Source organism: Aythya ferina, assembly GCF_964211825.1.
Source record: "Aythya ferina genome assembly, chromosome: 8".
NCBI lineage: Eukaryota > Metazoa > Chordata > Aves > Anseriformes > Anatidae > Aythya > Aythya ferina.
Window position 1 is genome coordinate 8,716,258 of NC_140304.1, and position 26,804 is coordinate 8,743,061.

At 46.4% G+C, this 26,804-nt stretch overlaps 2 protein-coding genes across 10 annotated transcripts; both read left to right on the forward strand.

Annotated features, from left to right (window-relative positions):
* The first annotated feature begins 725 nt into the window (after positions 1-725).
* LOC311440801 (coagulation factor XIII B chain-like) lies at positions 726-20,667 on the forward strand. 9 transcript variants are annotated; one of them, XM_084528135.1, is made up of 15 exons: positions 778-865; positions 1,476-1,565; positions 2,672-2,860; positions 3,305-3,481; positions 4,147-4,323; positions 7,683-7,865; positions 8,393-8,593; positions 9,548-9,742; positions 10,236-10,412; positions 10,683-10,883; positions 11,192-11,386; positions 18,843-19,019; positions 19,289-19,489; positions 19,828-20,022; positions 20,278-20,667. In XM_084528135.1, the coding sequence occupies exons 2-15, from the start codon at positions 1,505-1,507 to the stop codon at positions 20,304-20,306; spliced, it is 2,358 nt and encodes a 785-aa protein (XP_084384261.1). In that variant the 5' UTR covers positions 778-865; positions 1,476-1,504; the 3' UTR covers positions 20,307-20,667. The 9 variants fall into 9 exon arrangements, with proteins under 9 accessions (XP_084384267.1, XP_084384261.1, XP_084384265.1 ...); XM_084528141.1 differs by lacking the exon at positions 1,476-1,565 and having other exon boundaries at positions 726-865; positions 4,147-4,210; XM_084528140.1 differs by lacking the exon at positions 778-865 and having other exon boundaries at positions 1,443-1,565; positions 4,147-4,210.
* LOC311440800 (uncharacterized protein) lies at positions 13,399-18,684 on the forward strand (the record flags this gene model as incomplete). The annotated part of the gene is made up of 1 exon (XM_084528134.1): positions 13,399-18,684. One exon carries the CDS (start codon positions 13,399-13,401, stop codon positions 16,732-16,734), a length of 3,336 nt encoding a protein of 1,111 aa, XP_084384260.1. The 3' UTR covers positions 16,735-18,684.
* Positions 20,668-26,804: the final 6,137 nt, after the last annotated feature.

The following is a 26,804-nucleotide window of genomic DNA, read 5'->3' on the forward strand; positions in this document are numbered from 1 at the left end:
TCTACGACCCCATTCCACCGATCCTGTGTCAAAGCGACACCTTGGCCCCATGAGAACAGCCACTCCAGCCCATTGTCAGGTGCTGGATTCTGGCTGCTCCTGCACGTAGTGGGCTCAGGCTCCTCCGCAGTGTTGGACATCTGTACATGGAGTTCCTCTTCCTCTGTCCTATTGTTTCCACTGTAGGCTGTCAGCATAAGCTGGCAAATGTCAAAGAGCAAATTTGTCCACTGCAGCCTTGCTACCCTGCTCGTAGCAGGTTCATCTTTTCACAGCTGGGTAAATACAGCCATGTTCTCTCTTTCCTGAGCCATACCTTCAGGCAGTCTTCAGCCCATGTCATCAGTGCAGCAGGCTGATCTTGCCAAGCATCCTCCTGTAGCGAGTCAAAGTAAAGGGATCAAACACATCTTCTGCTAGGAACAGTGGGTGTGGAGATCAGATCTTTTAAAATCTGCCTATATTTTCTCAACCAAAAAGAAGAAAGCATGATCCTGCATAGGCAGAACGCTTGTGCTTTTCTTGTTTTGTAAAAAAAAATCCTATCTACATGCCTTATAATGAAAATGATGCAAGCTTATTAGAGCTGACTGGAAATGGCTGCTGGATCAACAGTTGCTGTTTTAGGAAGGTAATTCAGTGTGTTCCAGGAACCGAGTTACAAATGACAGCTGAAGTTAATGATCTATTCACTGGCAGGAATGGTGGCAGATAATAGAGCACAGACAGGAGTGGCCTGTTCTCCTGGGTGACCATGGTGCCAGTTGAAAGCGGACCGTAGGAGCAGGGCCTCTTGGTGCAATACTAAACACAAAAGCTCCTGAGTGGAGAGCCTGATCTTTGTGAAGCCCAGGAGGATAAGAAGGTGAGGAAGTGAGACAGAGATGGCCCACGGTGGTATCTGAAAAGCTTTGTCATATGCTGTTTGTGGGGTTCTTTGCTTCATATGGCCTTTGAGAAGGGCAGCTGGGATGGGGCTTTGAGCATCCTGGTCTGCTGGGAGGTGTCCCTGCCCATGGCAGGGGGTTGTAACTGGATGATCTTTAAGGTCGCTTCCAACCCAAAGCATTCTGTGGTATGACAAAACTCCAGGACTCCATAAGCAACAGTGCTTAGGGTCGTCTTGGGCTAGTAATTCAAGTATTAAACTAGTATTAACGTAGTAAGCTTTAGTGTTTTTTTGGGAACAAAACAGTCACTGCAAAAAAGAGATGTGTTCTATATTGTGTTTTATAAAGACACTGACTATTTGGTGATGGGTTTCATAAGTGTGCTGTGTCAAGTTCAGTCTGAAATGTTTTGTGAAAAATTACTGAAGAATTCTTGCAACAACTGCTTGTTTATCGTCTGTGCGGAATGTCTACTGTGTTGCAAGATAATTAGGGGAGGAGTTTGCAAGGGCAACCCTCGGAATGGTGGGAGTGGAATACAAGTATATGCAATTTGGAGTAGGGGAAACAGCAACTCTTTTGCAGGGGACATCTTTAATTTCTAAAGTGTGGAAATGACACTGCTGTGCCTCACGACAGGGTTTCTGCTGTGGATGTGTTTTGCTACACATAAAGGTAAGTCTTTAAATGGAAATTCACGCTTTAAGTGATGTGTAGCGACCGGTGACAATCAAGAATAAGGAACTGAAAAATAAATTATTTGTCACTTTTAATGGAACCTGTTTCAGAAGTTCTAAATGAGAATTATGTTTTAGAATGTCATATTTGAGAATACATGCCTTTTTTTTTTTTTTTTTTTTTTTTTTTTTTGGTTTGTGTTCTCTTCTTTGCTTTGTGCCTGAACTTAACGGCTCACATGGCAAATCTGACTTATAACTAGACATAACCCCCTCAACATACATGCATATAAATTCCTTTGTATTTCATTTGAACTGCTGTTATTCTGAAAACATGCTATTTAAATGCAGAATTCTGATTTGATTTTAAAATATTGCACAACTCTTAGGGTATTTTGTCATTTCAGTAAGTTCTGTGACGAATGCAGCCTGAAGAAGCTCTTCACTGAATATGTACCTTTACTAAAATGACTGGTTTTAAACTCTATTATTGATCCATTTCATAGTCTTCAGCATATCAAAACTCTTCTCCCTCCACACAGGCACATCTTAGAAGTGCTTTCCATGCACATACCTTATACTTTGAAAGAACGATCCTTTCATTTCAAAGTGATGGAACTAATTTCTGTAATTTGAGACAAACTGATTTGATGAAGGAACTAAAGACAATTGAGCATCATGGCTGTAAGTGTAAATCACTAGTTTAGTATAACCCTGGAAAACAAGAGCCGTAATCTGAGAAATTCAGAAGTTTATTCATCTGTTCAGTTCAAGTATTTTTACTTTAGTAACTCCATCTTATGTGAAGACTGTCAAAATAGTACAGAAGTACACATTTTCTTAGAGCAAGGAGATTTATTAGTACAGTCTATTCCCAAATGCAGGGATGCAGGTTATCTGAATATTATTCAACTCCCGTGTAGCACCATTCTTTGGAGATCTGATTACTCTGCAGTATCTATCAGATGAGAAGATTTTTTTTATATTTTCTGGTGGAACAGCATGCAAACACCGACTTGTCATTCATTTTGAAGAAATTGGTGGTAGGAATAAATCAGGATATAAACAGCAGCATGCAGCCAAATAACAGAAACCTGTGCACAGCTTCTGCAGGAGCAGCATGTGAAGACCAACCTCTCATTGAGTTTGGCAAAATTGTTAGTGGCGTTAAATCCGAATATGAGGAAAATGACAGAGTGCAATACACATGCGACCCTGGATATGCTTTATCAGGATCAGAATGGGTAACATGCCATGGAAAAGTCTGGATGCCTGGACCACCTCAGTGTTTGGGTAAGGGTAATTTTTTTTGCTGTTTGACTTGGCAACGGTGGACATTTCTCATTCTCTTGCACCATGTACCATTACCATGTACCGTGGTAACTCCCGTGTCCTGCAGCTGTCCGTGACCCTGTTTTGAGTTGCATTGAATGTCTGTGGTAAACAGACAGCAGGAAGAGTCCTGCAGGTGCTCCTGTTTTCACCCATCTGTTTCAAGATGCTTCTTCTTGGAGTCTGACTTTTTTGGACCCTGCAGTAGTCTACTGCACGTCAACAATAATAAAGGTTTCATCTCACTTGATCTGTGTATGTTATCTAGTGGCTGCGTGGTTAGTTAAATTCCCCTAGACAGTGGTATGTCCTGATGCTATAAAAGGCATCTTTTTTGGTGGGAACAATACAGTCATTCTATGTGCATCGCATTACCCAAAGTTTCAAGTTTGCATATCTTTTCAGAAAGACCATGTGGAAGTATTCCAGCAGTGGCCAATGCTGCATTTGAAGGCAGGAGCAAGGAGAAGTATGAGCCTGGTGAAACAGTTCGCTACCAGTGTCATGAAGGATTTCAGGTCACTGGTGCCCCTGAAATTTTTTGCAGAAGGGGAAATTGGTCAACACCACCAATCTGTGAAGGTATAGGTTGTACTTCTAAGTAGTCTATGATCCTTCTTAGTCTTCCAGGAACAGTAGTTAATGTAACGCCAACCGATATGTGCAAGTGAGTCAGACCAGTAGAGCTGATCATTGAGTTGCTTTTAATAGATTGCTACAACACCTGTTTTTCTGGTCCCTGAAAAGCACCAAGCAGAACTGATCAGCAAAGAAATCTTTTCCCTTTCTGGACTGAAGCCAGTAGCCACAGCTTTGCTCACTGCTTAGATTAGCAGTTAGATGATCATGGAGGAAAGGGTGCTGGCTGCAAAGAGTGACATAGCTGGTAGCCTTACATATTTTAAATTTCAGTCTATGAAAGTTACCTTCGAATAGTAAATAAACCATTTTGTTCTCCAGCGCTTTGGCACACAATGCTGTATGGCATCAGCCTGCACATGCAGCTAGTCTCTGCAGCTCCTTTCCTCTTTTTAAGTCACTTTAAACAAAAATAAAATAATAAATAATAATTGCCTGATGCAGCATTGCAGAATGAAACCCATAGTATCTTCCTTTCCAACTTGTAGAAAATAACCTACCATATGCAAACCATCTGTCCTCATCAGGAATAATGGTGCTTCTGAATGTGCTATTCTGTGATAGCCATATTCCTGTCCTACAATTCTTAAACGCACATCTCTTTTCAGATGTTAGCTGTGGACCCCCACCTGAAATTCCCAATGCTCATATTACCAGCCCTCAGCAGCAGAGGTATCTTCCTGGTGCCAAAGTGCATTATGAATGTGAAAGTAATTCACAAATTATGGGTGTAAATTATGTCATTTGTTCAGATGGACACTGGACAAAAGTGCCAAGTTGCAGAGGTAGGAATTTGTGCTTTCATTATGGCTGTTTGCTTCGTGGGGACTGTTTGGATTACCTTAATACTAGAAAGACATTACCTTTTTTAGTTTTGTTTTCTTTGTGTACTGCAGCTTTGTACCTACTACTGCTTTCTTGCACAGAACTTTAATTTAGCTTAATGCTTCTAGAAATACTATGGGTATTTTCATCAAGAGCAAAAATATCTTGAAGAAAAAACACCTAGAGTATGCTGACTTGCTATTCTTCTCTGTGATACAAGTAATTTCCAGATTACACCATTTTACTGAGCTTCACTAGAAAGATGTGTAAGGGCTCCTATGTTGTGTTCAACGCTGTCAGAGAGTATCAGAATGGCAGAAGCACTAGAGGAGAGAAACAGGAGCTCTTCTCTGAGGCTCCACTATGACAGAGATCCCAGCAGAGCCTCAGGAACTAAAACATGCAGATCGGCTGGGTTCTGCAATGGCAAGAAGGTTCATCTGAAGAGGAGCTGTGCCATCCTCCTAGTCCCTGCCCAAATCTGTGGCTTGGGGCTGAACAAGTGCAACGTGGCAGTCATACACTTCCATGGAGTCAACTTTACTTACCTGTCCCATGAGTAGTACAGGCTGATAATGTCTTCCAGAGCTCTGCAGTTCAGCAGAGAGCCAGCTTGGCTGCAACATCTGTGATTTTGAGAAGCGCTGGGGATCTCAGCAGAGGGCCATGGCCTTGCAAGGAGGCTTTTTGTGACATGTGGTGTAGCTACAGAAATGTTGGCTTTTTCTAGAAGCTCTCACTGTCCCGGTCATCTCCTGAGAATCTGGAAGGTGTTCTGCTGCCATTGTCATGTTAATTTACATTCCTGGGGCTCACAGTGCCCCTGAAATCCAAGGAAAAAATGGGGGAAAAATCAAGTGATGTTGGTAAGGCAATATTATCTCTTGCACTTAATAACATCATCTGGGGAATAACACAATGATTCTCTTAACTGTACTTTGTATAGGGGAATACGTGAGGGTGTACAAATTGTGTGACATTTAGATCTCCAAATTTAAGTCTCAGGACTGTGGGCAAGTGCAACAATATCTGTCAAACTGTAGTGGGTTTATGTGGCAAGGTTTTGGTAGCAGGGAGCCATAGGGGTGGTTTCTGTGAGAAAGATCTAGAAGCTGCCCCATGTTTGGGAAGGGCCCCATTGTTTTCCAGATCCGAGCCAATAAGCGATGTTGTTTTGCGCCTCTGTGAGAGCATATTTAAGACAGGGAAAAAACGCTGCGCCACACAGCAGCCGGGAGAGTCAAGGGAGTGAGAGAACAACCTTGCACCAAGGTCAGTGTAGAGGGAGGGGGAGAGGTGCTCCAGGCGCCGGAGCAGAAGTCCCCTGCAGCCTGTGGTGAGGACCATGGTGAAGCAGGATGTCCCCCTGCAGCCCATGGAGTACCACGGTGGAGCAGGGTTCCACGCTGCAGCCCGTGGAAGAGACCACGGTGGAGCAGGTGGCCCTGCACCGACGGAGGCTGCCGCCTGTGGAAGACCCCTGCCGGAGCAGATTCCGGGCCGGACCTGTAGCCCGTGGAGAGGAGCCCACGCAGGAGCAGGTGACCTGGCAGGAGCTGCTGCCCGTAGGGGAGCCAGGTTGGAGCAGTTTTCTCCTGAGGGATGGACCCCGTGGTACGGACCCATATCTGGAGCAGTTCTGAAAGAGCTGCTGCCTGTGGGAAGCCCACACTGGATCAGTTCATCAAGGACTGCATCCCGTGGGTGGGACCCCACAGCACAGGGGACGAGAGTGACCGAGAAGGAGCGGCAGAGAAGAAGTGCTGTAGACTGACCATAACCCCCATTCGCCGTTCCCCTGCGCCGCTCGGGGGGAGGAGGTGGAAGAGGGTGGATGGGGGGGGAAGGTGCTTTTGGTTTTTTTTTTTTTCCTTTGTTTTCTCACTTCTCTCGCTTGTTAGTTGTAGGCAATAAATCTTACTATCTCCTTATGCCGAGTCTGTTTTGCCCGTTACAATAATTATTGCATGATTTTCTCGTCCTTATCTCAATCCTTGAGTCCTTTTCACATATTTTCTCCCCATTCCTCTTTGAGGAGGGGGAGTGAGAGAGCGGCTGTGGTGGAGCTCGGCGTGCCCACGCGAGCGGAACCACGACACAAACTCAGGAAAAAGGGATTTTCCGTGGTATCCCTCCATTTGTGTGGGCAGGATGTGTTTAATGGAAGTCTACCAGATGGTTTAACTCAAGGGGAGCCACATCTGGAAAAGCACACCGAGGCTGAGAGCAACTGCTGGCCAGGTCTGATTTTGAGACTGCAACCTTTCACTTCTGCAAATCTACTTTCTGAGAATGCCTAATGTGAAGAGAGTGAGAAATTGTGCTGTCTGTGCTGGGGAACAGAGCTCACAGCTCTCCTGCTTACTGACATCCAGGAAATTCAAGTGGTGCATTGCTTTTGTGAATGCCGTGTAATTGAGTCAACTGTTAAATTACCTGTGGGACATAGCTGATGGGTGAGCTAACACCTGGTACCATGTTGGTGCCTAGGATTTCACAAGCACATTGAATAATCTCATTTGATTTCATGAGGCATGTGCTAGGTTTCAGCACATGAACAAATACAGTGTCATTTGACTCGGACACTGCCCAACTGTCAGGTGAATGGGGTGCAGACATACCAGATGAATTAAGACCAGGCTCCCTATTGTGGTTGCTGAGCACAATGCCAAGTGCAAAGAGCAGCATTACTGGTGCCAGTGACCCAGTGCAGGATCTTCTCAAAGCAACGCCCATTAGAATGCCAGGCTTCAGAGCAGGGTGGTGCTTCAACAGGTATAAAAATCCAAGAAGCTGCAGGGCACGACTTTTAAAAGTCAGTAAGAAATCAGGCATGATGCATTCATGCTGGCTTGCGTAGTCTCCTCAGTGGCTGTAAGTGCTCCACAGAGGCAAAAAGCTATCATCTCATTAGGAACCAAAATGGTACAGCCCATCGACATTTGTTCTGGTTTGCAAACTGATCCGTTCTTGTCCCTGGTCAGGCAGCACAGGGAGCGGGGGAGAGTCAGGCTCTTCTGCAGCAAGAGCTGTGCCAAAAACACTACCCCATTACGTAGGACCAGTGCAAGTCCTGCAGAAAGATATAAATATTCCAGCAAGGAAAAATGGATGAACTGGTAGTTATGAGTCCTGGCAGCAGATGAATGAGAAGCTTTTCCATTTACCAGGCATTTGGTGTCAAGGTGACAGTTTTCTCTCTGCTTTCCTCCAAGTCTCTGGAAGTGCTGCCTACAAGGTCTTCTGAAGAATTTGTGACTAGGCCTCTGTTTCTACTAAACTCTGATGGCTAGCTTTCTAACAGTTGTTGGTCTTCCAGGGGAAGGTGGAAAATGCGGCCCACCTCCAGATATTGAAAACGGGGACATCCTTTCCTTCCAGTTGAAACAATACCCCCAAGGTGCAACGCTGAAATACAAATGTGCAAGTTTCTACATCCTGAAAGGACCTGAGCAAATCACCTGCATTGACGGGCAGTGGACAAATCCCCCAGTTTGCTTGGGTAGGTGGAAGCTGGTGCTGTGTGGCCCAGAGCTGTGTGAGCTGCTCGTTGTCTTTTTCTCAGGCCCTGTGTGCGCTGCATTTTTGTAGCAGAACTTGTGCTGGGGCTGCGATGCTGACAGGGCAGAAGAGCAGCTGATGCTTCTCCTGTGCAGAAGGAATTTCCTCTGGAGGTCAGCTCGTGTAGCTGCCTCTGCTGCCTGCTGTCCCTCCCTGTCCCCAGTCACCAGCAGATCCAGGAAGGTGGGTTGGTCTGAGTGCAAGGAAATCCAGGGCCACAAGGGAATGAATTTGAGAAGTGATGGGACAAGGGCAAGGAGAGAGCCCAAAAAAGACACAGGGAGGTTCATTGCTGAGTGCCCCCACCCCAGGCTGTGCTTCCCCCTTGCCCTGTGAGACTGTCAGAGGGCAAAGGCCTCTCCACAGCGGTGTGTGGCGACTCAGCCATCATTGTTTTTCCATTTTGCTTTGTTGGATGCATGATGTGTCTGCATGAACTAATGACGTTCTTCTCTTGCCTTTTCCAAGTGGCTTGTACGACATCTGAAGAAGATATGGACAGAAACAACATTGAGCTGAAATGGAGTGGAGAAAGAAAGCTGTATTTAAAATCTGGCGATTTTGTTGAATTTGATTGTAAAATTGGATATGTGCAGGACCCAGCATCTTCCCCCTTCAGAGTGCAGTGCATGGACGGGACATTAGAATACCCACGGTGCAAGCCAGGAAGTAAGTCACCTCCACTCTGTCACTGCTTGGCCGCTGCCTTGGTGCGTTTTTAGTGCAGAAGCTGAGAGGAAAACCCCTAGCAAATGTGCCTGGGGAAGAAATAGCGGGGCACCAAGGTGGGAGAGCACCCTGCAAAGCTGCAGGCCATGAGGGGAGGTTCCCCCAAGAAGCCGCTGACTGGTGTATCAGAGCTGGAAAGGCTCCTGGGGAACAGGCTCGCTGGGGCTCATCAGGGTTACTGGTGCTGGTACTGCCCGGCTGGTTCCAGGCAGGACGGAAGGGCTGGTAAGTTCCTTGCAAGTGGCTTCCCTGAAATTGGAGGGTGCCATGGACTGTGGCAGGTCTGAAGAGAGGGAGATCATTTCCTTGCAGGCTCTCCCAAGCCTGCCTGTTCAGGCAGGGCTTTGTCACAGCCTTAGGGATAGAAAAGGATCTTGAAGAATCATCTAGCCCAATCCCCTTCCTGAGCTGGAACACATAAATCGGGTAGCAGAGGAACGCGTCCAGGTGGGTTTTGAAAGTCTCCACTGATGGACACTCCACAACTCCCCTGGGCAGCCTGTTGCATTATTCTTTCATCCTCACTGTAAAAAAGAGTTTTTTTTCTCACATTTAAGCGTAATCTTCAATGTTCTGGCTTGCACCCTTTTCCTCTTTATCTGTCGTTGGGTGTCACTTAGAAGAGTCTCGCTCCATCCTCCTGACGCTTGCCCTTTATAAATTTATAGTAATTAATAAGGTCACAACTCATTCTCTTCTTTTCAAGGTAAAGAGACCCAACTCCCTCAGCCTGTCCTTGTAAGGAAGAAGCTCCCCTCCCTTAATCATCCTCGTGGCTCTGTGCTGGACTCTGTCAAGCAGTTCCCTGTCCTTCTTGAACTGGGGACCTGAACTGGATGCAATATTTTACTTTTTTTTTTTTTTTTTTTTTTTTTTTTTTTTTATCTTCCCCAGAGGACTGTACAGTGCTTGAGACAGCTATGGAGAGCAACAATATTAAACTAAGACAGCCAAGGAGAAGATCTTACATGTATCGTTCTGAGGAGTATATTTTGTTTACATGCAAGGATTCCTACCATGAAGTTTCAAACCCAGAGGATTTTAATACCCAGTGTCAGGACGGAGTAATTAACTACCCCCGATGTGAATGTAAGTGCTCTGTGTGGAGGGCGCAGTGCTCTGTAAAACTGTGGATAACAACCCAGCAGTGCAGGCTGATAACTTCTTCCAGAGCTCTACAGTTCAGCAGAGAGCCAACTTGGCTGCTACATCTGTGATTCTGAGAAGCGCTTCGGTTCTCAGCAGAGGGCCATGGCCTTGCAAGGAGGCTTTTTGTGGCATGTGGTGTAGCTACAGAAACGTTGGCTTTTTCTAGAAGCTCTCACCATTCCAGTCATCTCCTGAGAATCTGGAAGGTGTTCTGCTGCCATTAAGCGATATTCCTGGGGTTCACAGTGTTTAGAAACACCCATGGTCAAGGAAAAGAGATGGGGAAAGGAATCAAGTCACATTGGTAAGGCAATATTGTCTCTTGCGCTTAAGAACATCATCTGGGAAGTAACACAATGATTCTCTTAACTGTATTTTGTGTAGGGGAACATGTGAGTGCCTACAAATTGAGCGGAGAAATGTCTCTTTTCAGATGTGACGTGTGAACCTCCTCCAGAAATTGCTGGTGGAAAAGTTCAAGGTGTTAAAAAGCCAAGGTATTTGCCTGGGGAGACAGCTCACTATCAGTGCTGGCAAGGTTTTCAGATGATGGGGGCTTCCACTGTAACATGTCAGAATGGGACCTGGACAGAGCGGCCCCAGTGCAAAGGTGAGTTCTCTCTCTCTCTCCATGTAGTAGACTGTCAGTGAAGACTGCCCTCAAGCTAGCTCAGTGGCATTCAGGTCTCTATGTGTAAGACCATCATCTTTTTTCCATGTAGCTTTGTTGAGAATGTCTGTCCTGTTGGAAAACTCAGAGGGAGAGAGCACATTGCTAAAAGAGGTTTGTGATGTGAAGTACATCTATAGGCTTTGGGGGGAAAAATGTATCTGTTGCCTCTGTATGAACTAATGACATTCTTCCCTTGCCTTTGCCAAGCATTTTGTATGACATCAAAAGAAGATATGAACAGAAACAACATCGAGCTGAAATGGGTTGTACAAAGAAATCTGTCCATAACATCAAGAAATTTTATTGAATTTGATTGTAAAATTGGATATGTGCAGGACCCAGCATCTTCCCCATTCAGAGTGCAGTGCATGGACGGGACATTAGAATACCCACGGTGCAAGCCAGGAAGTAAGTCACCTCCACTCTGTCACTGCTTGACCACTGACTTGGTGCATTTTTAGTGCAGAAGCTGAGAGGAAAGCCCATAGCAAGTCTCCTCTCCTCTCCTCTCCTCTCCTCTCCTCTCCTCTCCTCTCCTCTCCTCTCCTCTCCTCTCCTCTCCTCTCCTCTCCTCTCCTCTCCTCTCCTCTCCTCTCCTCTCCTCTCCTCTCCTCTCCTCTCCTCTCCTCTCCTCTCCTCTCCTCTCCTCTCCTCTCCTCTCCTCGTCTCATTATTTCTCTCTCTTTTTTTATTTTTATTTTTTTTTTCTTCCAAAGGGAACTGTAGATTGAGTGAGATGGCTATGGAGAGGAACAATATTAAACTAAGATGGTCAAGGAAAAGATCTAACATATATCGCTCTAAGGAGACTATTTTGTTTGAATGCAATTCTCCCTACCAGGAAGTTTCAAACCCAGAGGATTTTGAGGCACAGTGCCACGATGGAGTGATTAACTACCCGCGATGTGAATGTAAGTGCTCTGTGTGGAGGGCGCAGTGCTCTGTAGAACTGTGGATAACTGTTGGGAATTAGCATACAGGACGTGGACATGTACTCGTGGAACAATTGTTCCATTTGGGCTTGCTTTAAGCAACCAGGGGTAGGCCTTAGAAATCTCAGGGCTTGCTGTAGCTGAGCAAACCAAGCTGCCAGAGTAACTGTGAGAAGCTCCCACGGCAATGACTCCCACATCGCCCAATTAAGGAACTCAGAAAATATTGTTACCAGCAGCTGGCCTCAAGGACTAGGTCTACGTGACCGCTAATCACAAAGGGGGTTGTTTTCTGACTGCTAATCAAAAGGGGGGTTCTTTTCTTGCAGGTGGGGTTGTTTTCTTATAGTTGTTCGTCTGAGTGCTCTTGACCAATAATCTTGTGTGAAACACTGTCCGCCCCTGTTAAGTTCACTATGAAAGTTAGGCTATTCGGGCAATAAAATGGAGCAGCATGATCTGACTCAACTGGTGTCTGTCGTGCTTTCGGCTGTGCTTCGCAACAAATGGCGCACGAACAGGCTGAGACCTGAACAGAACCTGAAAAGGACATCGCAGCGGCACAGGAACAGACATCGCAGAGGGACACCAGTGGCGCCGGCACATCGGAACGCAGGGACACCAGGAGACCAGCGGCGTTGGGACCAGCGGCACCGGGACATCGGCGTGGCGCCGGGACCAGTGGCGCCGGGGACCAGCGGCGCCGCGACATCACAGCGCCGAGACTGAGGCATCGTAGCGCCGCCGGGACATCGGAGCGCTGCCGGGAGCCGGGACAGCCGGGACATCAGAGTAGACATCGGACCGGCGCTGGAAGACCCGAGGTACACGTACTGACCGTCGCTGCAGGGCTGCCACTTACGAGAGACACGGACAGACCTGCCGGACGCCAGACACCGACCCGGGAGCACTCTACACAGGACTCACGGTGTGACGTGGCACTCACAGTGAGAGACGCGGGAAACGGTGGGACGCAGGGACGTGGGGACTCACGGTGAGAGACGTGGGAAACGGAACCATGCAGGAAATTGAAGTAATCGCGGTGGAGGTGAAAGGGACGATAATCCCCGTACCCGCAGTCTGACAGGTGAACGGGACATAACGGGACATAAACGCGGAATCCCCGCACCCGGGAGCACCTATAGAGGGTCCCTGCCAGTCACGTGTCCCGCAAAGGCTGCAACAGCATAAATAAAGGCTGCAACAGCATAAATAAAGGCATGGAGAGACAAGCGGCGTATGATTTGCTCAAATGCTTTTTAGAAAAGCGGAGCACGCAGGGTATAGACTGCAAAAAGGATTTACCAGGATTATTAGCATATGGAGTAGCACAGGGTTGTTTTATCAATCCGGATACAGTTTTTGAACAAGCAGAGTGGCGCAAATTTGGGGACAAATTGTTTGATGAAGTTATTAATGACAATAAGACTGCTAAAAAATTATCGAAGCCTTGGAAAGCAGTCACTAACGCCTTAGCTATACATCAGGCTGAGCAGAGAATTGCTGCTGCCGCTACAGAGCGACTGGGATTGCCAGGAAGAACTGCTAGTGTTAACCCTCAACAGGGAGAGATGGAGGGAGCTGGGGATTGCCCATTGCCGCCTTCAGTGAGAACGATAACGCTGCCATCCTCAGAGTTGTCACTGGTGCTCCCGCCATCATCAGCAGCACTACCGACTCCTACTCCCGAAAGTGGGGAGATGGACGAGGAAATAAGAGAGCAAAAACCAGACAGAAAAAACACAAGCCCGTTTATAGACGGTGTTCAACAGAGGCAGAGGGTGTGGAACCAAATAGCAAATGAGGCCCTACGTGAGGGTGAACACGAGATAGCTGCATAATTGGTTCCAGAGGCCTTCCCGGTAATATAATCACCACCGGAGGCCCAGGGTAATGTTACGGTTAATCTACTGAATTTGGACTGGAAATTGTTAACTCAGCTGCGGTCCACAGTAAATGACTCAGGTCTGAAAGGTGAACCTACGAGACAGATGCTGGACTACATTTGGGGAACAAATATTTTGCTTCCAGGAGACATACGCAGCATAATGAAGTTAATTTTGACCCAACACCAGCAGCTCTTATTTAATGCCCATTGGCACGCTGCTTGTCAAGAAGCAGTCGCAGTGATAAGAGCACCGGGGGACCCTTTACATGGGGTCACGCTGGAAGAGTTGATGGGGATAGGACCGTATTTTAGGACAGAAGCACAGGCACTGCTGAGACCTGATAAAGCCAAGGAATCAATGAGAATGGCCAGAAGAGCATTGGATCGGATAAAGGGGCCAGGGGGAATACCTTCCTACATGGGAATCAAACAGGGTAGAGAGGAACCATTTGGGCTTTTTATTGATCGCGTAGCAAATGCCATACAGGCGGCAGGGGTGCCCGATTACCTCAAGGGCATGATATTAAAACAGTGCACAATTCAGAATAGCAACCCCTCTACCCGCACTATATTAGCTTCCTTACCTGGGACATGGACAATCGAGGAAGGGTTGGAAAGAATGGCTCAGGTACCAGTAGGCCCACAGGCTATGTTAGTAGAGGCAGTAAAGCAATTAGGTGACAGCATGCGAGAACAGGCACAGGCTGTGACAGAGCATGTTCAGTCTACACAGAGCCAGGTCCTTGCAGCTCTTGCTCCTTTGCAAACCGCCGGTTCACGCTCTGGTGGTCAAGTACCACCCCCTAGTAGCCAATTACCACACCGCTGCCGATGTTATCGTTGTGGTGCTTTTGGACACGTGAGACGATACTGCAAAGCTGGGGCAGTATGGTGCTCAAATTGTCAGTCGAACAATCACAATGAAGCGGCGTGTCGACGCAACGTGCCGGGAAACGGCCAGAACAGCAGGAAGAGTCGCAAACGCCTCCCGCAGCCGCTCCGCTCTCGGCTCCGGCGCCGGCACCGGCCGGGGCAGCGCGGCCGCGGGCGGCCACCTCTCGGCTGGGGCCGGTCCCGGTCCCTGTGCCCGAAGTTTCCCAAGCCCGCCCCGCCAAGGCGGAGGATGCAGCAGGACGGCGCGGAGCAGGGCGGCTTCCCGTGGCCGGAGCCGCTGCCCGTGGCCGGCCCGGCGCTGCCGTTCCGCTGCCCGCGCTGCGGGGAGCGCGGCCGGTTCGACAGCCTGGCGGCCCTGCGGGCGCACCTGCAGCACGGCCACGGCCGCGGCGAGCGACGGGCGCCGGCCGGGGGCCGCCCGCTCCTCCCGCTGCGGGACGCGGCGCCGGGCTCGCCGCCGGAGCCCTGCGGCCGGGGCAGCGCCTCCAGCCGCGGGGCGCCCCTCGCCGCCTTCTGCGACGCCTCCGGAGAGGGGCGGCCGGAGCCGGAGCCAGAGGCGGCCGGGCTGGGTCCCCGCCTCGTCGGCTACCTGCCCGCCGCCGACCCCAAAGCCTCGTTGGAGGCGCATGTCAGGGCGAAGTTCAGCAAGATGGTGGAGGCCGTGGACAAGACGATGGAGAAGCGGCTCGACAGGCTGACCGGGGAGCTGGCCCAGAAGACGGCGGAGCTGCTGGAGGTGCGGGCGGCCTTCGTGCAGCTCCCGCAGAAGAAGCAGGAGGTGCAGCGGAGGGAGCGGGCGCTCAGCAGGCAGGTGGACGTGGCAGTGGAGATGATCGCGGCATTGAAACAGCGCCTCAGCGAGTCCGAGGGGGAGCTGCACAGGAAAGAGGAAGAAGTTGTTACTTTCAACCACTTCCTCGAAGAAGCGGCAGAAAAAGAATTGTGGGGAAAAGCCAGGCTCCAGCGCTTCATTGAGAACCTGCTGCAGTGCGTGGACCTGGTGGAGAGGCAGCTAGAGTATTACCAAAACCAGCAGATCGCCTGCAGCCGTATAGCAGACGTTACACTCTCTTTCCTAACTAGTAATCATGTATCTCATCCATTTGTGGTGAATGGCCAGTGGCAAAAAGAAAAGGGGGAGAGTAAGGGGCGGCAAAGACAGAAACGGTACCAGGAGGATGCCACTGACACTGACGGCATGGGTAATAGCAGTAGTATAAGTGACACAGGTGCGGGGCGGCGGCGGGCGCCAGTGTCCTGGAGATGTGATGGTGAAAAGGACTGTGACAGTGCAGAAGATGAAGAGAATTGTGGCATTGTGACTTGTAGTGCAGCAGAATTTACATGCAGTAGTGGGCAATGTATTTCCAAAAGCTTTGTCTGCAATGGTCAAGGTGACTGCTCCGATCACTCGGATGAATCTTTGGAGCAGTGTGGCCGCCAGCCTGCACCTCCGGTGAAGTGTTCTGCGAGTAAGGTGCAGTGCGGCTCAGGTGAATGTATCCACAAGAAGTGGCGATGTGACAGAGATCCTGATTACAAGGATGGAAGTGATGAAATTAACTGCCCTTCTTGGACCTGCAGGCCAGACCAGTTCAGGTGTGAAGATGGGAACTGTGTCCATAGGAGTAGGCAGTGCAGTGGTGTGAGAGACTGTCTGTATGGCACTGATGAAGCAAACTCTAACAATGTTATTCAGTGCTCTGGACCTGGTAAATTCAAGTGCAGAAGTGGAGAATGCATAGATATCAATAAAGTGTGTAACCAGCAGAGAGACTGCAAGGACTGGGGTGATGAGCCCCTGAAGGAATGCATCATAAATGAATGTGACTGTCCAGCTGGGTTTGAGTTTGTAGACAAGAGAAACTGTGGAGATATCGATGAATGCCAAAACCCTGGTATCTGTAGTCAAATCTGTATCAACCTGAAAGGTGGCTACAAATGTGAATGTAGCTGTGGCTATCAAATGAATCCTGCTACAGGAACCTGGAAAGGGCCATATGGGTATAGAAATACAAATAACACCTGTGATTACAATGACACTGCTAAGCAGGGTTTAGGGGTTTATGGCACGGAGACAAGGGGTAACAACTACAGTGTTTGGAACAATTGTACAGCTTTGGCCTTACCTCCTGATGTTTTTCTGATTTGTGGGGATAGGGCCTGGCAAGGTATTGCTGCAAACGCTATCAGAAGTCCATGTTACTTAGATAAACTCATTGTATTTGCTTCTAGCCTGTTGCAGTTGCATGAAATCACCAAACATAAATGGGCATTGCTTGCACCGGATTGCAATGATAATGTTGAATTGTGCGGGGTTGCAGCTAGAGCAGCATTGGCAATTTTAGTGCTTGGAGTGGCATCTGTGGCCGCACGTAACAACTGCTCGGCTGCAGGGATCAGCTGCAGTGTGGACGCCCCTAGGTGCACCCTGAGCATTTTGTTTGGAGGGGACTCCACTCTCAACTGCTTGCCGCAGGAGCAGACAAAGATCTCCTGTAGCTGCAGACAAACAGTATGTTTTCAGCTGCTGGAGGGATACTAACTGGAGTGTTAATAATTGTATGTGTAAATGTCCAGGTATTTTGTGTTGAAAGTATTTGTGTAAGGGTAAGGTTTTAAAACAAAGTGTTGCAAGTCACTTCACGAGGAACACAATGAGAGACAATACTTGTTTGTTTGCTTATCATTCTGAATTATATTCTTGTGGTATGATTGAGGTTGTGGTATGATTGAGGGTGAGATGTGCCAGAGGCCTCTGGGTGTGCTCTGTATGTGTGATTGTACTGTGTACTGTGTGAGTGAGAGCGCATTTTAGCCATAGTACAGGTTATCGTTGCCATAGTGCAGGATTCCGGAATATAGCCATAGTATAGGTTATTGTTGCCACAGTGCAGGATCCCGGGATATAACCATAGTGCAGGCTAAAAGCATAGGAAATTGGTGCCGGCAAAAATCATAGGAAAATGGATTTATTACAGCGCTTTTTAGAAAAACGGGCAGTCGATTGTAAGCAACTAGCAGGGCTAGTTGCAATCGGTCGAGCAAAATCAAGTTTCACAAGTACGGAGTCATTGTTTGAAGTAGCCACTTGGAGAAATTTAAGGGAATGTACTGTTTAGACCTTTTTGATCATAATGAGTTAACTCACAAATTAATTACTTTCCTGAAAGAGCACGTGAGAAAGAGTCAATATGGTATCAATCCTTTCAGTCAATGGTTCACTGATTTGTTTGAAACAATGCATAGATGGTTACTAGGATTAGTCAAAGGGGGATTAAGGATTCTGTTCATTGTGGTGTCAATCATCATTACACGTAGTATTGTGATAAATGTGGTTAAAGGGTTACTAGCAAAAATGTTATAGGGATTTTGAAGTGGTGCCAGGAACAGGTACCCAGTGGATCACTGCAAAATGGACTGAAGCAGTTTTAGAATCTGCACACGCCAAAGACGACCATGAAGAGGTTCCTGATAATCATTCTGACAATGACGTGGGCTGTGACACCTCAAGGACTGTCAAGAACAGCCTTCGATCACCATCAAGTGATTAGGCTTAAGTGTGTTACTATTAAGTTGTGTTACTTACTATTAAATTGTGTTACCATTAAGTGCTTACAGTAATTATAGTGTTATTAGGCTTAAGTTGTATAGTTGTGTTATGTTGTGTATTCGACATCTGATGTAAAACCAAGTACTGCTTGTACAAAAAGAAAACGGGGGAATTGTTGGGAATTAGCATACAGGACGTGGACATGTACTCGTGGAACAATTGTTCCATTTGAGCTTGCTTTAAGCAACCAGGGGTAGGCCTTAGAAATCTCAGGGCCTGCTGTAGCTGAGCAAACCAAGCTGCCAGAGTAACTGTGAGAAGCTCCCACGGCAATGACTCCCACATCGCCCAATTAAGGAACTCAGAAAATATTGTTACCAGCAGCTGGCCTCAAGGACTAGGTCTACGTGACCGCTAATCACAAAGGGGGTTGTTTTCTGACTGCTAATCAAAAGGGGGGTTCTTTTCTTGCAGGTGGGGTTGTTTTCTTATAGTTGTTCATCTGAGTGCTCTTGACCAATAATCTTGTGTGAAACACTGTCCGCCCCTGTTAAGTTCACTATGAAAGTTAGGCTATTCGGGCAATAAAATGGAGCAGCATGATCTGACTCAACTGGTGTCTGTCGTGCTTTCGGCTGTGCTTCGCAACAGATAACAACGCAGCAGTGCAGGCTGATAACTTCTTCCAGAGCTCTACAGTTCAGCAGAGAGCCAGCTTGGCTGCTACATCTGTGATTCTGAGAAGCGCTCGGGTTCTCAGCAGAGGGCCATGGCCTTGCAAGGAGGCTTTTTGTGGCATGTGGTGTAGCTACAGAAATGCTGGCTTTTTCTAGAAGCTCTCACCATTCCAGTCATCTCCTGAGAATCTGGAAGGTGTTCTGCTGCCATTAAGCGATATTCCTGGGGTTCACAGTGTTTAGAAACACCCATGGTCAAGGAAAAGAGATGGGGAAAGGAATCAAGTCACATTGGTAAGGCAATATTGTCTCTTGCGCTTAAGAACATCATCTGGGAAGTAACACAATGATTCTCTTAACTGTAGTTTGTGTAGGGGAACACGTGAGTGCCTACAAATTGAGTGGAGAAATGTCTCTTTTCAGATGTGACGTGTGAACCTCCTCCAGAAATTGCTGGTGGAAAAGTTCAAGGTGTTAAAAAGCCAAGGTATTTGCCTGGGGAGACAGCTCACTATCAGTGCTGGCAAGGTTTTCAGATGATGGGGGCTTCCACCGTAACATGTCAGAATGGGACCTGGACAGGGCGGCCCCAGTGCAAAGGTGAGTTCTCTCTCTCTCTCCATGTAGTAGACTGTCAGTGAAGACTGCCCTCAAGCTAGCTCAGTGGCATTCAGGTCTCTATGTGTAAGACCATCATCTTTTTTCCATGTAGCTTTGTTGAGAATGTCTGTCCTGTTGGAAAACTCAGAGGGAGAGAGCACATTGCTAAAAGAGGTTTGTGATGTGAAGTACATGTATAGGCTTTGGGGGGAAAAATTATCTGTTGCCTCTGTATGAACTAATGACATTCTTCCCTTGCCTTTGCCAAGCATTTTGTATGACATCAAAAGAAGATATGAACAGAAACAACATCGAGCTGAAATGGGTTGTACAAAGAAATCTGTCCATAACATCAAGAAATTTTATTGAATTTGATTGTAAAATTGGATATGTGCAGGACCCAGCATCTTCCCCATTCAGAGTGCAGTGCATGGACGGGACATTAGAATACCCACGGTGCAAGCCAGGAAGTAAGTCACCTCCACTCTGTCACTGCTTGACCACTGACTTGGTGCATTTTTAGTGCAGAAGCTGAGAGGAAAGCCCATAGCAAGTCTCCTCTCCTCTCCTCTCCTCTCCTCTCCTCTCCTCTCCTCTCCTCTCCTCTCCTCTCCTCTCCTCTCCTCTCCTCTCCTCTCCTCTCCTCTCCTCTCCTCTCCTCTCCTCTCCTCTCCTCTCCTCTCCTCTCCTCTCCTCTCCTCTCCTCTCCTCTCCTCTCCTCTCCTCTCCTCTCCTCTCCTCTCCTCTCCTCTCCTCGTCTCATTATTTCTCTCTCTTTTTTTATTTTTATTTTTTTTTTCTTCCAAAGGGAACTGTAGATTGAGTGAGATGGCTATGGAGAGGAACAATATTAAACTAAGATGGTCAAGGAAAAGATCTAACATATATCGCTCTAAGGAGACTATTTTGTTTGAATGCAAATTTTGGTTCTGGGAAGTCTCAAACCCAGAGGATTTTGAGGCACAGTGCCACGATGGAGTGATTAACTACCCGCGATGTGAATGTAAGTGCTCTGTGTGGAGGGCGCAGTGCTCTGTAGAACTGTGGAGAAGAAGGGAGGGTCAGCTTTAGGGGCCTTCACTTAACCCTCTACCAGTTTGTGACTGTCGTGGGGCTGCTCCTGTTCCAAGGGGCCTGGGGAATCAAACTGAAGCAATGGGAATGCTAGGCAACTTTGCTGTCCACTGCTCTCAAGAAACATGGCTATGTGCCAGCCTTGGTGTTCATTCCTTTTCTATTTTCTCTCTTTACATTGCAGCGTATTTTGGAGAAATGGAAAGGGCATGAAGGAACCCAGCTGGAGAAATGAAAGATCCTTTGACCAGCCCAGTGATTTGAGCATAATTTTCCCTGGAGTTTGCTGTTTCATTGTGCTGTGTTTGCAGCTTAGCCAATGTTCTGTGTTGGAATTTGCGTTTTTTTTTTTTTTCCCTTTGAATTGTTGGATGATTGTTTTGATATGTTACCATTTTTGTAAAAGTATTTACATTTTATCAATTCAAATGTAAATTTGACTGTACTTCCTTCTTACTTCTGTTCTGTATTCATCTCACTGTTATTTTATTAACATTTGCTTCCTGAAGTAGGCTGGCTTTGGTGGCATACTGAGACATGAATTAAATTGTGCAGCTAATTTGCTCATCAGCAAGTAGTGTGTATGTGTGCGTGGTCGTGTTTGCTCTAGCTTCTTCTCCATGTGCTTGCCTGGAATTTCGTCAGGGGTCATGGCAACAAAGAACTCTCTAGTGATGTGGTCACTCATTGAGACCTCCTGCTGATATTTTGCTGTGGCAGTACCTTTGATTATGTACTACTGGGGATGTGACACTCTTAACTGAAAGGCCCCTTGTGGCCCACATCATGGGGCCACATTTCAAAGAAAGGATTTTCATTCTTTGAATTTTTTTCTTGTTGTTTCTCTCTGTATCTTTTGAGGATGCATTTCAAATCAATGGAGAAAAATATAGGCTCTTATTCCTTCATTTATTGTATTGGAACTAAGCAATTCATGATTAATGTGTCTCAATGTTTTTACCTCAGTATGTAATAGAATTATTTCCTTGTTTAGTATACTTTTTCACTGCAGATCACTTTTGATTATATCTTTTAATATGTGAAGATAGTGTGAGTTTTGATAATGGAATGAAATATTAATGGCTTGATAGGAAGCATGGATTTAATATCCTTCGTTGTCAGTAATGATTTTTGTATTTTTTATTTAGCTGGGAAGTATCAAACAAGTATCTTTTTCTTCACATGCTTGCTCACTTAAAATATTGATCAGAGCTTGACACAGAACTGCTCTTTGTATAAAATGGTATAACTCTTTCCTTGATGGTTTGTTGGTGTTGGATAACTACCATAGAAAGGTACTTTTTGTTAAAAAATGTATCATGAACTCTGTGTCTTTCGAGTTCTACTGTATTTGTACTTCTCTTTGTGTCTTATTTTATAGAATACACAACTTAACAACAACTTAACAAACTAGCACATGTCTCCATCTGCCAGAATTTTATCCGGCAAGATTATTTTTCCTTAATTTTATAAATATATATATCCATATTTCATTGTTGAAGCTTGTGTATATTCTTTCAAGAAGATAGTGACATTTATTCCCCTTACCAGAAGAAGGTGAAGGTCTCCTGTTCCTGTCAGCCCTGCAATGAAGCATTGAAATGGGGAATAAGTACCAGTCATCAGAATTACAGATTATACTGAAAATTCCTTGAATTAGGCAATATTCATGTAAATCATGATACCAATGTTTTGTTTTGGGGAACAGATGATGGAAAGACATCTATTTTCAAGAAAGTCTGCATCATTCTTGTTGAATAGTGGCTGTCATTTTTAACAGTCAGGATAAATAAGGAAAATAATTTTCTTTTTTTAGAGGTAATATTTCCATCTGATTATTTGATAGCAGATTTGACTTTCTTTTCTTGATTGTTACTTACACTGGCCATCTGACAGGAGTACTGATGCCAGCAAGGAGCTCTTTACTGTGTGATCACCTTGACCTGGATTTTTATTCAGGACCAGAGCAGGTAAATTACATGTATATCAGCATATTTCAGGTATGTTTGAAATAATATTTCATTATCACTGGAATCACTTCATTGATGTATACAGATGGATGCTATGTCGCACTTCAGATACTATTGTTGCTCTCACTTGGTTGCAGACTTTGTGCATTTAGATGGATTTAGCTGCACGCCAGTCACATTGGAAAAAGGAGTGTTTCATTCATTCTTTTCTGGTCCAAATTGGAATTCCAAATATTCCTTTTTTCTCCTTTTGGTTTAAGGTTGGAATACTTTCATGTGCCTCTAAGATCAGAAATGAGAAGACTGTAGTTCTTACTTTAAGATCCAGTAGAAAGCAAATGAAATTTCTGAGAATAATGATGGGACAAAACCACTTCAAGTCTGTGAACTGCCATCTACCTAGAACTCCCATTAAAAGCAGAGAGACTGTTTGCTAGACCAATATGTGCCTGGTTTTGATTGGGATAGTAGTTCTAGTAGCTGGTATGGTGTCGTACTTTGGATAGAGGGTGAGAATAATGCTCATAACACACCGATGTTTTAGTTGTGCTGAGCAGTGCTTACACGGGGCCAAGGACTTTTCAGCTTCTTGTGGTGCCCTGCCAGCTGGAAGGCTGGGGGTGCAGCAGGAGCTGGGGACAGAACCAGGACAGCTGACCCCAACTGGCCAAAGGGACCATATATGTGGGACCATTCCATACCATTTAAATTGATACTGAACAATAAAACTGGGGCAGAGGGGCAGGGGGCAGCCCTTGGTTAGGGACTGGCTGAGCACTGGCCAGCTGATGATGAGCAATTCTACTGTGCCTCACCTGCTTTATTTATTCTTTTTATTGTTGGATTTGGGAAGGGGGGTTATTTTCTTTCATTTTCATTTTATTTCTTATGAAACTGTCCTTATCTCAACCCATGAGTTCTTGCACTTTTCAGTTTTCTTCCCATCCTGCCAGCAGGAGAGAGAATGGTGAGTTTACAGCTGCATGATGTTTAGCTGCCTGCATGTCAGGTTTAACCACAACAGTCCTTTTGACACCCAAAGCAGGGCATGAAGGCTTGAGAAAATGACAGATCTGACCAGAGCATTTTAGAACAATTTTTTTTAATAAGCATTATAACTGTGTAATAATTGCCAGTCACAATGTTGATATATTTGTTTATAATGTCAATTTATTTGTTGTCAAGGTTGTGTGAGGCTCGCCAAAGTTAACATTTTTATCAGTTTGTATAGAGCATGTGCTCGTGTTTCACTGACTGTTAATGTAATCTGGTATTTGTACTCAGTATTGCCATCATTCTTGCACCTCAGGAACCTTCTTATGGGAACTATTATCATGTACAGTCTTTACCTTTTCTCCTTCAGGCTAATTACAATGGTTCCTGAAAATCTTATATATTCTTGGGATGTTCCAACTAGTACAATCCTATTGCTATATCTCCTGCATGTGTTTCTGGCTTTGGCTAAGGTTAAATGACTATTTAACATTATCACCCAGAGATCTGCCCTGAGGCAGGATGGTTACAGGTGGCAGGGTGTATGGGAGGATATAGGCGAGTATCTATCACAATTGTCACTTTCCAATGGTTTTGGACTTCATCCCTGAACAAATGCAGAATCCTAAAAAAGGATAGTTTTTTTTTTTTTTTTTTTAGAAAAGTATGTCCCTAGCCAGAGGTTTATAGCTCTCTGCATTGTGCTGGGGCCTGGACTCTACCTATCAAACAAAAATCAACACCTTAAAGAAGAGAATGCCTCTGGATCCGATCCAAAGCACTACGTCTACTGCAACTCTCACAACAGACACTGTAGCTGAACTAGAGAACCGACCTGTTCTTGTATCAATTGCTCTTATATTTAAGAAGAAACAATGGAAGAGGAAGCCAGTTTGTTTAGGAAAAGAATAAACTTCTACTAGGAAGGGGAAGGAGGAAGAAGTGGATGAGGCAGGCTACTGCAAAACAGGGCCATCACAAGAACAGGAGGGGGAAGAGGCAGATCTCATAAAAGACAGTAACCATCTGATACCTGTGGATAATGGCAGTAAGACACCTCTATACCCCCCCCCCCCCACACACACACACTCAGCAATACATCAGTGGCACACAAACACAGAATCATAGAATCATTTAGGTTGGAAAAGACCTCTAAGATCATCAAGTCCAACTGTTAACCTAGAGCTGTCACATGTATCACTTATCCAGGTCCCTAAGCAACATGTCTATGCATCTTTTGAATACCTTCAGGGATGGTGACTCAACTACATCCCTGGGCAGCCTGGTCCAATGCTTCACAGTCCTTGCAATGAAAACCAACCTAAAACTTTCCTGGCACAGCTTGAGGCCATTTCCTCTTGTCCTGTTGCTGCACCCTGCTACAACCTTATTTGCTGTAGCTGTAAAGAGTGATGAGGTCTCCCCTGGGCATTCTTTTTGCTAGGCTAAATAAGCCCAGCTGCCTCAACTGTTCCTCATAAGGTTTGGTCTCTAGATCCTTCACCAGTTTTGTTGTCCTTCTTTGGGCATGCTCTAGCACCTCAATGTCCTTCTTGTAGAGAGGGGCCCAAAACTGAACACATTACTTGAGGTGTAGCCTCACCAGAGCCCAGTACCAGAACTGAGACAATCACTTCTCTAATCTTGCTGACCATGCTATTTCTGATACAAGTCAGGATGCTCTTGGCCTTGGCCACCAGAGCACACTTTTGGCTCATATTCAGCCAGGTGTTGACCAATACTCCCAGGTCCCTTTCCACTGGGCAGCTTTCCAGACACTCTTCACAGAATCACAGAATTGAAGGGGTTAGAAGGGACCTCAGGAGATTATCGGACCCAGCCCCCCGCCAAAGCAGGTTCCGTAGAGCATGTTGCCCATGGAGGCCTCCAGATGGCCCTTGAATTTCTCCAGAGAAGGAGACCCCCCCCCCCAACCTCCCTGGGCAGTCTGCTCCAGTGTTCCGTCACCCTTACCATGAAGAAGCTCTTTTGCATGTTGGTGCGGAACTTCTTGTAATCTATTTTTTGGCCACTTGTCTTGTCCCCACAAACCACTGAAAAGAGGTTGGCTAAATCCCTCTGTCTCCTACACTTCAGATATTTTTAAACTTTAATAAGATACCCTCTCAGTCTCCTTTTCTCCAGGCTGAACGGCCTTTCTTCACAGGAAAGATGCTTCAGGCCCCATATCATCTTTGTGGCCCTCCTCTGGACTCTTTCCAGCTGATCCCTGTCTTTTTTGTACTGGGGAGCCCAGAGCTGGACACAGTACTCCAGGTGAGGCCTGACCAGGGCAGAGTAGAGGGAGAAGATCACCTCCCTTGACCTGATGGCCACGCTCCTTTTAATGCACGCCAGGATCCCATTGGCCTTCTTGGCCACGAGGGCACAGTGCTGGCTCATGGTCAACCTGTCGTCCACCAGGACCCCCAGGTCCTTCTCCTCAGAGCTCCTCTCCAGCAGGTCGTCCCCCAGCCTGTACTGATACTTCGGGTTGTTCCTTCCCAGGTGCAGGACTCTACACTTGCTCTTGTTAAACTTCATTTGATTTCTTCCTGCCCATATCTCCAGCCTGTCCAGGTCTCGCTGAATGGCAGCACAACCTTCTGGCATGTCGGCCACTCCCCCCAGCTTTGTATCTTTAGCATACTTGCTGAGGGTGGACAGCCTGTATCATTGCATGGGGTTGTTGTGTCCCAAGTGCTTAACCTGGCACTTAACCTTGTTGAACCTCATACAGTTGGCCTTGGCACATCAGTCAAGCCTATCCAGAGCCCTTGAGCAGATCAACACTTGCACCTAACTTGGTGTCATCTGCAATCTTACTGAGAGTGCACTCGATCCCCTCCTCCAGATCATTGATAAAGATACTGAAGAGAACTGGCCCCAGCACTGAGCCTTGTGGGACTCCACTTGTGACTGGCCTTCAGCTGGATTTAACTCCATTTCCCACGACTCTTTTGGCCTGGCCACCAGCAAGCTTTTTACCTAGTGAAGTGTATGCCCGTCCAAGCCACGAGAAGCCAGTTACTCCAGAAGAATGCTGTGGGAAATGGTGCTAAAATATTTAGTAAAGTCTAAATAGACAAAATCCACAGCCTTTACCTCATCCAGTAAGCATGTCACCTTGTTATTAAGAGGAGATCAGATTAGCTGAGTAGGTCCAGCCTTCCATAAACCCAAGCTGACTGGGCTGGAATATGTGGTTGTCCTGTATCTGCCAAGGGATGGCACTCAAGATGATCTGCTCCAAACCTTCTCTGGCACCAAAGTCAGACTGATAAGCTTGTAGTTCCCTGGGTCCTCCTTCCAGCATTTTTTGAGATGGAAATCACATTTGCTAGCTGCTAGTCACCTGGGACTTCCCCCGATAGCCAGGACTGCTGATAAATGATAGAAAGCTGCTTGGTGAGCATTTCCAACAGCTCCCACATTACCCCTACGTGGATCCCATCTGGCCTCGTTGAATCTGGCACAAGGCCAAGAAGTCAAGCCTTCCTCCCAAGGAATCAAAGTTGCTTTCAATCCAAAATCTTGCCCTTTCATGAAATAGTGCAGAGGTTCAAGTTGTGCATAAGAATTGGGGTCTATGATCCACAGACTTTCCTGAGTTGTTTAAAGGAGAGCACTCGCCTTCACATCATGATGAGGCTGTGAGGACACTCATCTCTGCCATGACCCCAGGCTAAACTCCCAGGAAAGTACACGGAGAAGAAGCTAGGAGCACACAAGACTACACACACACTAC

Coding starts and splice junctions, on each gene's coding strand:
- LOC311440801 (XM_084528135.1), top strand. CDS start 1,505: ATGACACTGCTGTGCCTCACGACAGGGTTTCTGCTGTGGATGTGTTTT. Junction 8,594..9,547: donor CCCACGGTGCAAGCCAGGAA/GTAAGTCACCTC, acceptor TATCTTCCCCAG/AGGACTGTACAGTGCTTGAG. Junction 9,743..10,235: donor TAACTACCCCCGATGTGAAT/GTAAGTGCTCTG, acceptor GTCTCTTTTCAG/ATGTGACGTGTGAACCTCCT.